Below are 18392 nucleotides of genomic sequence, written 5' to 3'. Positions count from 1 at the left end.
TGACCATTTTGTTTATAAAACTCCTTTCAAATTTTTTCTTTTATTTGTTCTCTGGATGTTGACAACACTGGGAAGCTGAATTTATTGCTCATCCCTAGCTAACTTTGAAACTCAGCAAAAAAAAAAATTAACATTAAACATTATTTACATTCTCCTTTTTGCAGATGCATGGAAATCCTTTTTAAGACATGACCAAGCAAACCTGCACCTCCTGATTTGGTTGCAAGTTCGGCTTGGATCCTGTTTTTTTTTAATCCATCTACCAGAACTGTAAAAACAAATTCAAAACATTATAGACTTCTTTTATCTCATGACTCCCTATAACATATGGATTTTGCTCGTTTCCTGACCAGCACAAGTTAAAATAATGAGTGGTACCAATATCTGAAGTGTTCTGTTAAAAGATGTGCATTTGTGGTTAAGTGCAGAAATTCAGTGTTAATCTATTCTTTGATAACATGCATTCAATGATAAATGAAACCTGAAGCTACCCTGTAAAAGACTTGTACTGATGTCAGAAATAGCTGAACACGAATCTTATCAAAATATTGGTTCCATTAGATTTTAGAACTTAGAAGTATGGTTATATGTTGTTAATGGTGAATTTGAATTGGCCAGTGAACGTGAGTTCAAGACTGACGGGACTCTTGTATTTTTTTAAATTACAGAATCGATTATGACTCTTCATGAGGTACTGAACAAACTAGGCACTGAACGAGGAGTCTCCACAAACCCTACTAATGGCATAATACAAACTAGCACTTCAGGCATCAATCCAGTAGGTGTCATGTGGTAATATAACGTGCCAATATAATTAGTACTATATAAAGCAGCATTCTCAGATATTTATTGTTTTGGTATTCTAAAGCAAGAATGCACTTTGCATGTTGAATACTTATCCCAGAATATAATCCTTGCATTATTTTTTTGCAAATTTAAGGGCTGCTCTGCAGATTTCCAGGTAATCCAGATGGTTTATCTGGTTGGACCTTTTTAAATGTCTGGATTGACGTTTTTCTGTTCATGCATACTGATTCAGGCACCAATATCTCAAAGAAGAGCAGCCGGTTGCGATACTCTCCAAGTCATGTATCGTCTAATGTGTTTAAACATTGCACAGGTAGTCATGACCCAAAAGAGTATTGGTGCAAACTATGATGGACCCTTCAGAATGTACCATGATATATCTCACTTAATCTCTGCCATGCCTGTCACCCAAATTCCCTTTGTTCTATTCGCATACACATTTTAGTTGCTGCTCCAGACCTGAGCTTATTACTTCTATCTCCCTTTTGCTCCCCACTCCCCGAGGGTCCTTCTCTCGTCTCTGCTCCCAGTACCCCAACATCTCAATTTTAAATTCTCATCCTTGTGTTTAAATACCTCCCCAGCATCCAACTGTAGCAGCATCCACCTCTGCAACCCTCCCTTCCTAATTCATCATTCTTGACTCTAATCTCTTGAGCATGCCCCTTCCTTTTGCCCCTGCATTGGCAGGCTTTCTTTCAGCCAACTACATCCCATGCTCTGCAATTTCTCCATAAAGACATAAGTGGGGATGTTTGCTGATGATTGCAGTCTTTAGTTCCATTCGGAATTCCTCAGATATGAAGCAGCCCGTGCCCGCATGTTCAGCATCCAGGCTTGGGCTGATAAGTGACAAGAAGCATTTGTGCCACCCATTTGCCAGGCAATAACCATCTCCAATGAAAGAATCTAACCACCTCCTTTCCCATGACATTCAGTGGCATTAACATCGTCGAATCCCCCAACATCAACATCCTGGGGGTCACCGTTGATCAGTAACCTAACATAGGGCCCAAGTTTCAGCTCCAGTTGCTTCTATTTTTTTTGAGCAGCTAGTTTAGTATGGAGTATCTTAGAAATCGCAATTCTCGGCATTTAGTTTGCTACAGTTCTAGTTAGTTAGAATAGTTCTGTTTTAGTACAGTTTTTTTTTTCAAAAGAGGGCGTTACCAGCCACTTACGCCTGTTTTGCAAGTTTAGGCAGCGAAAAGTTACTCCAAACAAACTTAGAACGGAATTAGTGTCGATTTTTGTAGGGTCAGAAAAACCTTGCCTACACTTTATAAATTAGGCACTGGTAGGGGGGAGGAAAGGGAAGTTGGGGTATTTTACAAAACATTAAACACTTCACTTTTACCAATAAAGAGCCATCAATAATAAATGATAAATAAATCAATAAATCAATCAATCAAAAAAAATTAAAAATTAAATTTTTTTTTAAAAAAATCAATAAATAAATAAAAAATTAAAAGTTTCTACTCACCCACTGCAACACCGGGAACCCTCCAACAGCCTGCCAAAGAGCTGTTCGGGTGGTGCCCGCCACCGACGAGCTGCTGGTCGGGCGGGTCTTCCTGCTGCAGAGCTGCAGTTTGGCTGGGGCCCGCCACCGGGGAGGCGTTCGGGTGGGTCCCGCTGCCGAAGAGGTGCTGGTTTGGGCAGGGCCCGCAACTGGGGAGGAGTTCGGGCGGGGCCCGCTGCGGAAGAGGTGCTGGTCGGACGGGCCTCGCCGCCGAGGAGATGTTCGGGGGGGGGAGGGGGCCCGCCACCGAAGAGCTGCTGGTCGACGGGCCCCGTCGCAAGGGCAGTGGCGGCCACTCGGCCCGGGATAGGGGTGATGTCCCTTCGGCCAGGGATGGGGTCGCCCGGAGACAGGACGCACTGAGAGGGCAAGGAGCTACTGCGCACGCGCGCAGCCTCCACTTCACACGCGCGCAGCTGCCGGCACTCTTTTTGGCGCAGGGCTATAGCTCTGCCCCGAGCGTTGACTGTGAAACAGGCCTGCTGGATTCGAAAATCGCGAGGTAAGTTTTAGGCGCTTTCGTTATTCTAAAAAAATTAGGCAGGCCTCTCGGCGTGTGCTGTTCTGGGAGGACATCTGAAACTTGGGCCCATAAATACTGTGGCTATAAGAGTAAGTCAAAGGCTGGGTATCCTGCCACGAGTCACTTACCTTCTGAATCCCCAAAGCCTTTCCACCACCTGCAAGGCACAAGTGTCAGGTGTGTGATAGAATACTCTGGATGAGTGCAGCTCCAACAACACTCCGGTAACTCAATACCATTTAGGACAAAACAGCCCGCTTGATCGGCAACCCAATCTTAAATATTCATTTCCCCCACCACCAGCGCATCGTGGCTGCAATGTGTACCATTTACAAGATGCACTGCAGCAACTCATCAAGCCTTCTACAACAGCACCTCCAAAACCCATGACCTCTACCACCCAGAAGGACAAGGGCAGCAGGCGCATGGGAACACCACCAATTCCAAGTTATCCTCCAAGTCACATTCCAATCCTTAAGTACATCGCCTTTCTTTCATAGTCGCTGAGTCAAAATCCTGGAACTCCTTACCAAAACAGCACTGTTGGCAGTCCCTTCACCACCTGGACTGCAGCAGTTCAAGAAGGCGGCTCACCTCCATCTTCTTGAGGGAAATTGGGGATGGGCAATAAATGCTGTTCTCGCCAGCGATACCCACATCCCATGAATAAATACATTAAAATTTCCATCCCGAAGGCACCCCCACTTCACTGTCTTCCTTTTAAGACCCACCTGTGACCAAGCAAAAATATCTTCCTTTGGTTTGGCATCCATTTTATTCCCTTGTATCTCTGAAGTGCCTTGGAACATTTTCTGTGTTAAAAGCACTATATAAATGGCAGTTATTTGTTGTACCATGTGAGCAGGTATTATTCTGATCCAAAAACCATTAATGGACTCAATGAGTTACTCTTGGATTTGAACAGTATAGTTGGAGTTTTTTCTCTAATTTTTGTAAGGGACTATTTTGAAAGTACAAACTTCCCTCACTTCCAGAATGACTTAAAATGTGTCTTCTTTAAAAACATTGTGATTATTTTTGGTTTTATCTTTTTTGATTACAGAATGAAGGTGTAGGTAAAAAAATGCCCTTGACTCTATATACCTACACCAATCTGGAGCCTATTCTCTATGCTCTTGGAGTTGGCATGACAACAAAGGATCCAGATCACTTGAAATTTCTTTTTGAAAGAAATGAAGAGTTCTCCTGTTTGCCTACTTTTGGGGTAATTCCTGCCCAAGATTCTATGAATGGTGCTCTTGCATCTGTTCCTGGACTGAACATTGACTTCACAAAGGCAAGTATAGCTGATGTTTTCAACCATCTATCAGCTATTCTATTTGGAGTTGCACATACATTTCTCAAAGTTAGCTTCTTGTAAGATCCTATTATCAACTGTAGTAGCTGAGTTTAAGCTTTTGCAGCATTATCTAACACTACTAAAAATATTTTCCTCCATTTTATTGATTCTATCGGCATTCGGCATAGTTTCATATTTATATCAACCTTTGTTATGTAGTTTTGATTGAAAATTTCCAGAGTTTTTTGTGTTCTCAAAAGAGTAAGATTTATATGAATTTGTACAAATTCTTCCACTAACATCCCCAGGGTTTGATGGCTTCTCGTAGACCTCCATTTGGAAATCTTAATTATGAACTTTTTTTCCACCCAATTTTCTTTTATTCCCTTCCCTCTTGTACTGAAGTCATAGAATTCCTGCTGGAGTACAAGTCCATGGATATGCTGGTAATTTGATGTGACTGCAGGGTACAAAGGTTTCCTAATGACCCAGCATCTAGTTGAAAAATAAATAATAATGTATGTCCTGAGCAGGGGTACAACTTGTTCAAGTAATAGTTCTTCTACCAGCAGATGATGTATCTAATATTCTAAGTTCATCCATAAGTAGTATATTTTGGCTCAGATCACAGACAAAAAATAAGACATTTTTGTTTGAGGGATCATTAGATGCCCATTCTCTAATATTGCAAAGCTGTTTTTCTCTTTTGCTTCTTTATGCTGGTTTCGTAGATTCTGGGAAGACGAAAAGTTTTATTGTGTTGTATAGTGACAACATGTGTATCCTCCAGATGTTGGGATGGGGGAGAATTATTTGCAATCACAGACCAAGCATAACCTATAATGCCCAGTGCGTGTCAGGATGCACTTAAGAGGTCTGATATTGAATAGCTGAGGTTGAAGAACAAAGTTGTTAAAAGACTATAATAACATTTAGGAAACTCACGACACAGGCTATGTAATAGTAAATGAAAATTCGATCTATTGTGCAAGCCTTTAACAACTTGCATTGGCTTTCATAGTTGGGGCAGCACAATTGCACCAACTACTGTTACATAAGAACATCAAAAATGCGAGCAGGAGTAGGCCCTACGCCCCTCGAGCCAGCTCCGCCATTCAATAAGTTTATGGCTGATCATCGACCTCAACTCCACTTTCCCGCCCGATCTCCATATCCCTTGATTCTCCTAGATTCCAAAAATCTATCTATCTCAGCCTTGAATATATTTAGAGACTCAGCATCCACAGCCCTCTGGGGCAGAGAATTCCAAAGATTCACAACCGTTTGTGTGAAGACATTTCTCCTCATCTTAAATGGCCTACTCCTTATCCTGAGACTGTGCCCTCTAGTTCTAGCCACTCCAGCCAGGGGAATGTTGGTCCCTTAGAAGATGAGAAGGGAGATTTAATAATGGGAAATGTGGAAATGGCTGAGACCTTAAACAATTATTTTGCTTCCGTCTTCACAGTGGAAGACACAAAAGCAATGCCAAAATTTGCAGGCCACAGGAATGTGGGAAGGGAGGACCTTGAGACAATCACTATCACTAGGGGAGTAGTGCTGGACAGGCTAATGGGACTGAAGGTAGACAAGTCCCCTGGTCCTGATGAAATACATCCCAGGGTATTAAAAGAGATGGCTGAAGTTATAGCAGATGCATTCGTTATAATCTACCAAAATTCTCTGGACTCTGGGGAGATACCAGCGGATTGGAGAGCAGCTAATGTAACGCCTCTGTTTAAAAAAGGGGGCAGGCAAAAGGCAGGTAACTATAGGCCGGTTAGTTTAACATCTGTAGTGGGGAAAATGCTTGAAACTATCATTAAGGAAGAAATAGCGGGACATCTGGATAGGAATAGTGCAATCAAGCAGACGCAGCATGGATTCATGAAAGGGAAATCATGTTTAACTAACTTACTGGAATTCTTTGAGGATATAACGAGCATGGTGGATAGAGGTGTACCGATGGATGTGGTGTATTTAGATTTCCAAAAGGCATTCGATAAGGTGCCACACAAAAGGTTACTACAGAAGATAAAGGTACGCGGAGTCAGAGGAAATGTATTAACATGGATAGAGAATTGGCTGGCGAACAGAAAGCAGAGAGTTGGGATAAATGGGTCCTTTTCGGGTTGGAAATCAGTGGTTAGTGGTGTGCCACAGGGATCGGTGCTGGGACCACAACTGTTTACAATATACATAGATGACCTAGAAGAGAGGACAGAGTGTAGTGCAACAAAATTTGCAGATGACACTAAGATTAGTGGGAAAGCGGGTTGTGTAGAGGACTCAGAGACTGCAAGGAGATTTGGATAGGTTAAGCGAATGGGCTAAGGTTTGGCAGATGGAATACAATGTCGGAAAGTGTGAGGTCATCCACCTTGGGGAAAAAAAACAGTAAAAGGGAATATTATTTGAATGGGGAGAAATTACAACATGCTGTGGTGCAAAGGGACCTGGGGGTCCTTGTGCATGAAATCCCAAAAGGTTAGTTTGCAGGTGCAGCAGGTAATCAGGAAGGCAAATGGAATATTGGCCTTCATTGCGAAAGGGATGGAGTACAAAAGCAGGGAGGTCTTGCTGCAACTGTATAAGGTATTGGTAAGGCCGCACCTGGAGTACTGCGTGCAGTTTTGGTCACCTTACTTAAGGAAGGATATAATAGCTTTGGAAGGGGTACAGAGACGATTCACTAGGCTGATTCCAGAAATGAGGGGGTTACCTTATGATGATAGATTGAGTAGACTGGGTCTTTACTCGTTGGAGTTCAGAAGGATGAGGGGTGATCTTATGGAAACATTTAAAATCATGAAAGGGATAGACAAGATAGAGGCAGAGAGGTTGTTTCCATTGGTGGGGGAGACTAGAACTAGGGGGCACAGCCTCAAAATACGGAGGAGCCAATTTAAAACCGAGTTGAGAAAGAATTTCTTCTCCCAGAGGGTTGTGAATCTGTGGAATTCTCTGCCCAAGGAAGCAGTTGAGGCTAGCTCATTGAATGTTTTCAAGTCAAAGATCGATAGATTTTTAACCAATAAGGGAATTAAGGGTTTCGGGGAGAGGGCGGGTAAGTGGAGCTGAGTCCACAACCAGATCAGCCATGATCTTATTGAATGGCGGGGCAGGCTCGAGGGGCTAGATGGCCTACTCCTGTTCCTAATTCTTCTGTTCTTATGTTCTTATGTTCTTAATGTGAAGACAGATACAAAATATTTGTTTAACATTTCTACCATTTCCTTATTCCCCATAATAATTTCTCCTGCATCAGTCTCCAGGGACCAATATTTACTTTTGCCACTCTTCCTTTTTACATACTTGTAGAAACTCTTACAATCTTTTTATATTTCTTGTTCGTTTTCTCTCAGTCTATTTTTTCCCTTTTGATGAATTTTTTGGTTTCTGAAACTCTCCCTTACTACTATTCTTCGCAACATTATAAGCTTCTTCTTTCAATCTAATGCTGTCCTTAACTTCTTTAGTTAGCCACAGATGGATCACTTTTCCTGTGGAATTTTTAGTTGTCAATGGAATGTATTTTTATTGAGAATTATGAAATATTTCTTTAAATGCTAGCCACTGCTCATCTATTGCCATATCTTTAAATCTATTTTTCCAATCTACCTTGGCCAACTCGCCCTTCACTCTTATGTCGTTGGCTTTATTTAAGTTTAAGACTCTAGTTTCGAATTTAGGCAAGTCACTCTCCAACGTAATGTGAAATTCTATCATATTATGATCACTCTGCCCCAGAGGATCCTTTACTATGAGATTGCTAATTAACCCTCTCTCATTACACAATACAAGATCTAAAATAGCCTGTTCCCTGGTTGGTTCCATGACACATTGTTCTAGGAAACTGTCCCAAATGCATTCCATGAACTCGTCCTCCAGACTACCTTTACCAACAGTTATTGCATTCCCTTTATTACAAGCTCCTACTATTTCTTGGTTAATATTCTGTCCAGTATAGCCACTGTTCAGGGGCCTATATACTACTCCCACCAATGTTTTCTGCCCCTTGTTATTCCTTATCTCCACCAATACTGATTCTAATTCCTGATCTTCTAAGCCAAGCTCCTTTCACTCTACTGTCCTTGTGTCATCCTTTATTATCAGGGCTACCCCCCTCATTTACCATTCAGCCTGTCTTTTTAAAACATCAAGTGCCCTGGAACATTTAGTTCCCAACCTTGGTCACCTTGCAACCACGTCTCTGTAATGGCGATTAGATCAAACCCATTTATCTCTATTTGTACCACTAGTTCATCTATCTTATTGCGAATACCTATTGATGTGGACAGACAATTATTTATTTCAAAGGCCTCAGTCATATTCTCTTGATGTCTATGCTTTTCCAATGCAAAAAGTTGCAATTCTCTAAGCCTAGTCTGGTAACTAGATATCAATTGAGTGGCCCTTTTCTGTACCTTTTCCTGGGAAAGCCTTTCTCACCATTCATCCCGGGGATAGGTTACTTAACTTGTTGAATGTATATACCCTGTGTAATGGTGTGGAGCATGTGTGCTCCATCAACTCCAGTGATTCTGTAGTCCTTGGGGAAGGAGGGGATTTATTGCAGCCTCGAGGTTTGAAACTGTAATGGTCATCAACAACACCTGATGGTGGTGGAAAAACAGAGGACTCTGGCTGGACCTTTTGATTTGGTTCACACTGGCTGCATCACTATCCTGATTCCAACTCCTGTCCATATAACATTGGAACATGAGTAGGCCATTTAGCCCCTCAAGCCTGTTCCGCCATTCAATGAGATCATGGCCTAACTCCATATACCTGCCTTTGCCCCATATCTTTTCAACCTTTGGTTAACAAAAATCTCAGATTTAAAATTAACATTTGACCTAGCAACAACTGCCTTTTGCGAAACAGTGTTCCACATTGGTGTGTAGCAGTGTTTCTTAACTTCACTCCTGAAAGGCCTGGCTCTAATTTTTAGGCTATGTTCCCTAGTCCTAGTCTCCCCAGCCAGCGGAGGTAGGTTCTCTCTATCCACCCTATCAATCCCCTTAATAGCCTGAAAACTTTGATCAAATCACCCCTTAATCTTCTAAATTCCAGGGAATACAATCCTAGTTTGTGCAATTTCTTCTCGTAATTTAATCCTTGTTGCAACGTATCATTCTCGTAAATCTATGCTGCATTCTCTCCGAGGCCAATATATCTTCCTTAAGGTATGGTGCCCAAAACTGAACACAGTACTCCAAGTGGGTGAAATTCGTAGACCGCTCATTTCTTGGTGCTATGTCGTTTTGTATCGCTGGGGCGGAGTGTGCGTGATTTAAGTCACTTTTTTCTTGGCGGTATGCCGAGCGTAGTGCAGTGGGCGGCATGGTGTGCAGGCGGTGAGTCATTTTCACTCGGGAATCTTCGGGTCCCAAGTTGTGCGCACGCGCATGCTGCTACGAAGCTCCGCCCATCACCCCCCCCCCCCCCCCCGGAGAGGCTCAGACGAGAATCCACAGAGACTGCTGGCCTGAGAGCAATGTGGAGGTGGAGGGCGGGGGGGGGGAGAAAGATTGCTGCTCTGGGGTGAGATACTTGTGACTGGCAGATCACTGTTGTGGGGGCAGATCGCTACTTGGGGATGGGAGAGCTGGGATGGGGGGGGGGGTTGAGAGCGTAAACTTTTTTAAAAAAAGAGGTAAAGATACATACCGCTGACTGAAGATCGACTTAAAACCACCTTTTCCAGGCGGTCTGCAGGGTTGGTGGTATGTCAGTGGTAAGTGATCAATTTGTCAATTTTGAGCAGTATGTCGGTGGTGTACATGGGCGGACGGTATGCATACCGCCCAGTGGTATGTCACTAATGAATTTTATGTCGGGCGGTATGTAGATATTTTTCGATCATTTTGGGTGGTATGTCGGTGATCCGCGGGTGGCATCCAATTTCGGGCCCCAAGTGTAGTCTAACCAGGGCTTTATATAGTTGTAGCATGACTTCTACTCCCTTGTACTCCAGTCCTCTAGGTATAAAGGCCAGCATTCCATTAGCCTTTTTGATTACTTTCTGTATATGTCTGACATTTTAGTGATCTGTGTACATGGACCCCCAAGTCTCTTTGGACCGCCACTGTTTCTAACTTTTCACCACCATTTAGAAAGTACTCTGATCTATCCTTTTTAGGTCCAACATGGATGACCCCACACTTAGATGGAAATCCATTTGTCACGGTATTGCCCATTCACTTAAACTATTAATATCTCTTTGTAATTTAATGCTTCCATCTACACTTCTTACAATGCCCGCCTATCTTTGTGTCATCGGCAAGCTTGGGTATGTGGCCTCTATCCGTCGTCTAAGTCGTTAATAAATACACTGAATAGTTGAGGCCCCAACACATCTCTGTGGGGCACTGCTAGTGTGGGAATGGGAGCATAGCGGTTAAGTTACAGGACTAGTAATTCAGAGGCCTGGACTAATAATCTGGAGAAGTGAGTTCAAATCCCACCTTGGCAGCTGTGGAATTTAATTTCAGTTACATTTAAAAAAAAAAAAAAATCTGGAATAAAATGCTCGTATCAGTAACGAAACTACCGGATTGTTATAAAAACCCAACTGGTTCACTAATGTCCTTTAGGGAAGGAAATCTGACGCCCTCACTTGCTCTGGCCTATATGTGACTCCAGATCCACAGCAGTGTGGTTGACTCATAACTGTCCTCTGAAATGGCCTAGCAAACCACCCAGTTGTAACAAATCGTTGCAGAAAATAATAATGAGAATAAAACCGACACACCCAGCCAGTCGACCCTGCAAAGTCCTCTGCCACGAACATCTGGGGACGTGTGCCAAAATTGGACAGACTAGTCGAGCACAGATTGACTTAGGCATACTCACAGAATCATACCTTTCAGCCAATGTCCCAGACTCCTCCGTCACCATCCCTGGGTATGTCCTGTTCCACCGAGGTGGCGGCACAGTGGTATACAGTTGGGAGGGAGTGGCCCTGGGAGTCCTCAACATTGACTCCAGACCCCATGAAGTATCATGGCTTCAGGTCAAGAATGGGCAAGGAAACCTGCTGATTACCACCTACCACCCTCCCTCAGCTGATGAATCAGTACTCCTCCATGTTGAACACACTTGGAAAAAGCAATGAGGGTAGCAAGGGCACAGAATTGTCTCTGGATGGGAGACGTCAATGTCCACCATCAAGAGTGGCTTGGTAGCACCACTACTGGCTGAGTCCTGAAGGGCATCGCTGCTAGACTGGGCCTGCAACAGGTGATGAGAGAACCAACATGAGGGAAAAACCTACTTGACCTCGTCCTCACCAATCTATCTATCCATGACAGCATTGGTAACAGTGATCACCGCACAGTCATTGTGGAGACGAAGTCCCGTCCTCACAGTGAAGACACCCTCCATTGTATTGTGTGGCACTACCACCATGCTAAATGGGATAGATATAGAACAGATCTAGCAGCTCAAAACTGGGCATCCACATCCATGAGGCCCTCAGCAGCAGAGCAGAATTGTATTTCATCACAGTCCACCATATCATGGCCTTCTCCCTTACTCTCCGGAGCAGCACCAGGCGTACCTAAAAATGACGTATTAACCTGGAGAATCTGCAACGCAGGACTACATTCATGCTAAGCAGCACGCTATGAAGGTAGTTAAGCGATGCCATAATCAACGGGTCAAATACCTCTGCAGTCCTGCCACATCCAGTTGTGAATGGTGGTGGACAATTAAACAACTAATAGGAGAAAGAGGAGGCTCCATGAATATCCCCATCCTACATGATGGCGGAGCCTAGCACGCAAGTGCAATAGACAAGGTTGAAGTGTTTGCAATCATCTTCAGCCAGAGGTGCCGAGTGGATGATCCATCTTGGCCTCCACCTGAGGTCCCTACCAGTCTTTAGCCAATTCGATTCACTTCGCGTGATATCAAGAAGCAGCTGAGTGCACTAGATACAGCAAAGGCTATGGGCCCTGAAAACATCTCGGCTGTTGTACTGAAGACTTGTGCTCCAGAACTAGCCGTGGCTCCAGCCAAGCTGTTCCAGTACAGCTACAATACTGGCATCTGGATTTCCAGAAGGCATTCGATAAGGTGCCACATAAAAGGTTACTGCACAAGATAAAAGTTCACGGAGTTGGGGGTAATATATTAGCATGGATAGAGGATTGGCTGACTGACAGAGAACAGAGGGTAGGGATAAATGGGTCATTTTACGGTTGGCAAATAGTAACTAGTGGGGTGCCACTGGGAATGGTGCTGGATCCTCAACTATTTACAATCTATATTAATGACTTGGATGAAGGAACTGAGTATAATATAGTCAAGTTTGCTGATGATACAAAGATGGGTGGGAAAGCAAATTGTGAGGAGGGGACACAAAATCTGCAAAGGGCTATCGACAGGCTAAATGAGTGGACAAAAATTTGGCAGATGGAGTATAATGTGGGAAAATGTCAGGTTATCCACTTTGACAGTAAAAATAGAAAAGCAAATTATAATTTAAATGGAGAAAAATTGCAAAGTACTGCAGTGCAGAGGGACCTGGGGGTCCATGTGCAAGAAACACAAAAAGTTAGTATGCAGGTACAGCAAGTAATCAGGAAGGCAAATGGAATGTTGGCCTTTATTGCAAGGGGGATAGAGTATAAAAGCAAAGATGTCCTGCTGCAACTGTACAGGGTATTGGTGAGGCCACATCTGGAGTATTGCATACAGTTTTTGTCTCCGTATTTAAGGAAGGATATACTTGCATTGAAGGCTATTCAGAGAAGGTTCACTAGATTGATTCTGGAGATGAGGGAGTTGACTTATGAAGATAGGTTGAGTAGATTGGACCTATACACATTGAGTTCAGAAGAATGAGAGGTGATCTTATCGAAACATAAGATAATGAAGGGCTCGACAAGGTGGATGCAAGGAGGAATATTTCCACTCATAGGGAAACTATAACTAGGGGACATAGTCCCATTTAAAACTGAGACGAGGAGGAATTTCTTCTCTGTGGGTTGTAAATCTATGGAATTCTCTGCCCCAGAGAGCTGTGGAGGCTGGGTCATTGAATATATTTAAGGCGGAGATAGACAGATTTTTGAGAGATAAGGGAATAAAGGGTTATGGGGAGTGGGCAGGAAAGTGGAGCTGAGTCCATGATCGGATCAGCCATGATCTTATTAAATGGCGGAGCAGGCTCGAGGGGCTGAATGGCCGACACTTGCTCCTATTTCTTATGTATCTACTCGACAATGTGGAAAACTGCCCAGGTGTGTCCTGTCCAGAAAAAGCAGGACAAATCCAATCCAGCCAATTACCGCCCCATCAGTCTACTCTCAATCGTTAGCAAAGTGATAGAACGCGTCATCGATGTCCTGCTATAACTGTACAGGGTATTGGTGAGGCCACACCTGCTTCCTGATTGAGATCATGTGGGCTGGTGCTCCAATTACGCTTCCACACACTCTGCGCCCCGGGGATCTGTGGACCATTATGCTGGTCTCTGGTAGGCAGTATCAAACAGCAACTTCACGAAGGAGGGTCACCATCAGGTAAGTTCGCATTCTATTAGGATGCCAGTGGCCTACTCCGTAGGCACGACGTTCTCTGTAGGTACTCCGTAGGTCGGCCGCAAAGTCTAGGCTATTATTTTCTTCTTTACTGTTGATTTGCTTGTGTTGGTTATGGTATGTCCCTGAACCTGATTCAAAATTAGTTTGCTTTTATATTCTGCATTTTTGTATGCTTTTCCTTTCAGTTTAATGCTATCCTTTGCCTCTTTTGTCATCCATGGCTGCTTTTTTTTATGGCAAGTAGCGCTCTTGCCCCTTAAACTGCTTCTGTATCATATTAAATTATTTCTTGAACACCTCGCGTTGATCTGCCATTTTACTCATTAACAGATTTGTCTTGTTTACTGTGGAGTCTGTCTCATTGCATTGAAGTTGGCCTTGCCTAAATATAGAATCTTAGTTGTTTCAGGTTTCTCCCTTTCATACAACGCATTGAACTCAACTGTATTATGGTTGCTATTAGATAAATGTTCATGCGCCAATGGGCTATTAACTAAATAAAAGTGGATTGAAGATGGTCAGAGAAGTCAATCCAGACTCGATTGGGGTATAGATCTTCTGCATGGTGTTCTCCGAGATACATCTGTGCTCGGCTCGCCATTTAGTATGGGTAGAGTTTTCTCTGGCTCTCATGCATGCTGGTACATTAACAATGCACTTATGGAGGACATGTGCTTCCAGGGGTCATTCCAACTGGAATAGGAATAAGGGAGGCTTTCCCTCTTTGAGATCTTGTTTAAATGTGGGCAGTGCTCACGTCTGCAACTTCTACCTGGGAAATGAACAAGCGCTGGAACTCCGAGATCAAGTAGATAAAGAAAGGAATTGTTTGAAATGAAGTCAAGGGACGAGCAGGAGACATGTTTTTAAACAAAAGTAGGAATCTGTTAGATGGAAGGCAGTTCTTCTTTCCCAGAGAGTAGTGAGCCTCTCGAGCATTGCTGGCTTGTGCATTGTGCGCTGGTTCGTGGCTGGGGCAGAGATTGCATCATATAGAAGGTAAGGGAATCGACATTTAACTTCTGCATGGCCAATGCGATCTCTTGGACTGGTTTAAATTGCCTGGGGGATCGGAGAGGAATTTTTCAGTCGATCTGGAATTCCTGAATGCAGCTGGAGCCAGCTGCCTCGGTAAACCAATATTATAGAGGGGACTTCATACAGGCATTAGGCCTCTTATTTGCATATGCAAAGGACCTAATGCCTGTTTGAGAAGTGGGCCATGGATGGCGATTGTTATTTTTTTTGCCTATTCTAATATGGCGAACCGTGTACTTTAGGCTTGTAATTACTGTATGCTTCCTGCCCGCCATATTGGAGGCTTAGGCTGTTTAGCACTCATTAAAGGGGTGCTGCAGGGTCAAATTCCCATGACACTTTTTGAACTTTTAGAGTTGCCAAATTGATCTTTTCTAGTCCTGTATATTCCTGTGTTCCTACTTTTTGTTTTTGAAAATATGACTGTTTTTAAACAGAATATGTACTTCCGTTGCAATTATCTTGTTATTTGCAGATAAAATAAATCTTGAGCTTATCCAAATTTAAATATTTTTATTTATTAAAAAGCTGTGCTAAATATTAAAATCTTAAGCAGGACAATGACAAACTTTTTTGCAATTAAATAAGGGTTTTTCCTTTCTTGCTTTACCAAGCGATTCACAAATGTGTGATGAGTTTTCTGTACTTATTACAGGTGTTACATGGCGAACAATACTTGGAGATGTACAAACCACTACCAACTTCAGGTAACCACAGTTTTAAAAAAAGATCACCTCTTCTGAATTCTAATCCAAGAACTGCTCTATGGTGTTTGTTCTTGTGTTGTACACCCCTCAAGTCTGTTGTTTGCATTGAAGAACAAATGGGTTATAATGAGAGTAGATAGGGAAAAACTGTTTCCTTTAGCAGGAGGGTCAGTAACCAAAAAACACAGATTTAAGATAATTAGCAAAAAAAAGAGGGGAAATGAGAGATTTTCTTTTCAGAATCCTTGGGCCCAAGTTTCGGGCCGCGACTAGAACGGCGCAGCCCCAAACTGGACGCCCGTTTTTCGCGCCACAAAGTGCGCTTAAAAAATACTTAACTATTCTCCGGCTCCCTGCAGGTCCTCTGGAGCTGGGCGCGGCGCAGCACGAGCTGTGGGGGGCGGAGCCAGGTCCCTGCGCTGAAAACAGTGCCGGGACCTCTGCACATGTGCGCTACAGTGGGCGTGCATGTGCAGTAGCTCCAGGCGCGCAAAACTGTGGGAGGGGCCCGAAGCACGCAGCCCCTATTCCCTGGCTGAATGGCCTCACTGGGGCTGCGTGGATCAGGCTGCACCTCCGACGTCCAGCTCCTGCTTCTTCCCGACTGGACCCGGCTCCCCGCTCTCCCCCTCACCCCTTCCGCCCCCCCGCGACCCGACCCTGGACATGACCCCCCTCTCCCCCCCCTCCCCCGAACAGACTCCCAATCCCCCCACCTGCCCCCTGACCAGACTGGACCCGAACAGAATCCCACCCCCGCTTCTCTCCCTCCCCACTCCCCCCCCGCCCTTCTCTCTCTCCTCCCTTCTCTCCCCGGCCTCCCCCCTACCTTCTCTCCCTCCCCCCACTTTCTCTCCCTCCCCCCACTTTCTCTCTCCCTCCCCCCACTTTCTCTCTCCCTCCCCCCACTTTCTCTCTCCCTCCCCCACTTTCTCTCTCCCTCCCCCCACTTTCTCTCTCTCTCTCCCTCCCCCCACTTTCTCTCTCTCCCTCCCCCCACTTTCTCTCTCTCCCTCCCCCCACTTTCTCTCTCTCCCTCCCCCCACTTTCTCTCTCTCCCTCCCCCCACTTTCTCTCTCTCCCTCCCCCCACTTTCTCTCTCTCCCTCCCCCCACTTTCTCTCTCTCCCTCCCCCCACTTTCTCTCTCTCCCTCCCCCCACTTTCTCTCTCTCCCTCCCCCCACTTTCTCTCTCTCCCTCCCCCCACTTTCTCTCTCTCCCTCCCCCCACTTTCTCTCTCTCCCTCCCCCCCACTTTCTCTCTCTCCCTCCCCCCACTTTCTCGCTCTCCCTCCCCCCACTTTCTCGCTCTCCCTCCCCCCACTTTCTCGCTCTCCCTCCCCCCACTTTCTCGCTCTCCCTCCCCCCACTTTCTCGCTCTCCCTCCCCCCACTTTCTCGCTCTCCCTCCCCCCACTTTCTCGCTCTCCCTCCCCCCACTTTCTCGCTCTCCCTCCCCCCACTTTCTCGCTCTCCCTCCCCCCACTTTCTCGCTCTCCCCTCCCCCCACTTTCTCGCTCTCCCCTCCCCCCACTTTCTCGCTCTCCCTCCCCCACTTTCTCGCTCTCCCTCCCCCCACTTTCTCGCTCTCCCTCCCCCCACTTTCTCGCTCTCCCTCCCCCCACTTTCTCGCTCTCCCTCCCCCCACTTTCTCGCTCTCCCTCCCCCCACTTTCTCGCTCTCCCTCCCCCCACTTTCTCGCTCTCCCTCCCCCCACTTTCTCGCTCTCCCTCCCCCCACTTTCTCGCTCTCCCTCCCCCCACTTTCTCGCTCTCCCTCCCCCCACTTTCTCGCTCTCCCTCCCCCCACTTTCTCGCTCTCCCTCCCCCCACTTTCTCGCTCTCCCTCCCCCCACTTTCTCGCTCTCCCTCCCCCCACTTTCTCGCTCTCCCTCCCCCCACTTTCTCGCTCTCCCTCCCCCCACTTTCTCGCTCTCCCTCCCCCCACTTTCTCGCTCTCCCTCCCCCCACTTTCTCGCTCTCCCTCCCCCCACTTTCTCGCTCTCCCTCCCCCCACTTTCTCGCTCTCCCTCCCCCCACTTTCTCGCTCTCCCTCCCCCACTTTCTCGCTCTCCCTCCCCCCACTTTCTCGCTCTCCCTCCCCCCACTTTCTCGCTCTCCCTCCCCCCACTTTCTCGCTCTCCCTCCCCCCACTTTCTCGCTCTCCCTCCCCCCACTTTCTCGCTCTCCCTCCCCCCACTTTCTCGCTCTCCCTCCCCCCACTTTCTCGCTCTCCCTCCCCCCACTTTCTCGCTCTCCCTCCCCCCACTTTCTCGCTCTCCCTCCCCCCACTTTCTCGCTCTCCCTCCCCCCACTTTCTCGCTCTCCCTCCCCCACTTTCTCGCTCTCCCTCCCCCCACTTTCTCGCTCTCCCTCCCCCCACTTTCTCGCTCTCCCTCCCCCCACTTTCTCGCTCTCCCTCCCCCCACTTTCTCGCTCTCCCTCCCCCCACTTTCTCGCTCTCCCTCCCCCCACTTTCTCGCTCTCCCTCCCCCCACTTTCTCGCTCTCCCTCCCCCCACTTTCTCGCTCTCCCTCCCCCCACTTTCTCGCTCTCCCTCCCCCCACTTTCTCGCTCTCCCCTCCCCCCCACTTTCTCGCTCTCCCTCCCCCCACTTTCTCGCTCTCCCTCCCCCCACTTTCTCGCTCTCCCTCCCCCCCACTTTCTCGCTCTCCCTCCCACTTTCTCGCTCTCCCTCCCCCCACTTTCTCGCTCTCCCTCCCCCCACTTTCTCGCTCTCTCCCTCCCCCCACTTTCTCGCTCCGCTCTCCCCCCACTTTCTCGCTCTCCCTCCCCCCACTTTCTCGCTCTCCCTCCCCCACTTTCTCGCTCTCCCTCCCCCCCACTTTCTCGCTCTCCCTCCCCCCACTTTCTCGCTCTCCCCTCCCCCACTTTCTTCGCTCTCCACTTCCCACCCCACTTTCTGCGCTCTCTCACCTCCGCC

General features: G+C 46.2%; 1 protein-coding gene across 1 annotated transcript in view; it reads left to right on the top strand.

Annotated features, from left to right (window-relative positions):
* Positions 1-18392, top strand: part of hsd17b4 (hydroxysteroid (17-beta) dehydrogenase 4) — a 226239-nt gene that overhangs the window by 90340 nt on the left and 117507 nt on the right. Inside the window, exons 12-14 of the mRNA XM_070883392.1 lie at positions 669-778; positions 3916-4149; positions 15400-15451. Coding sequence (XP_070739493.1) covers positions 669-778; positions 3916-4149; positions 15400-15451 — 396 coding nt within the window. The remainder of the gene's footprint in view (positions 1-668; positions 779-3915; positions 4150-15399; positions 15452-18392) is intronic.

The sequence above is a fragment of the Pristiophorus japonicus genome, chromosome 1, assembly GCF_044704955.1.
Source record: "Pristiophorus japonicus isolate sPriJap1 chromosome 1, sPriJap1.hap1, whole genome shotgun sequence".
Taxonomy (NCBI): Eukaryota; Metazoa; Chordata; class Chondrichthyes; family Pristiophoridae; genus Pristiophorus; species Pristiophorus japonicus.
This window is presented reverse-complemented; position numbering and strand designations above follow the sequence as displayed.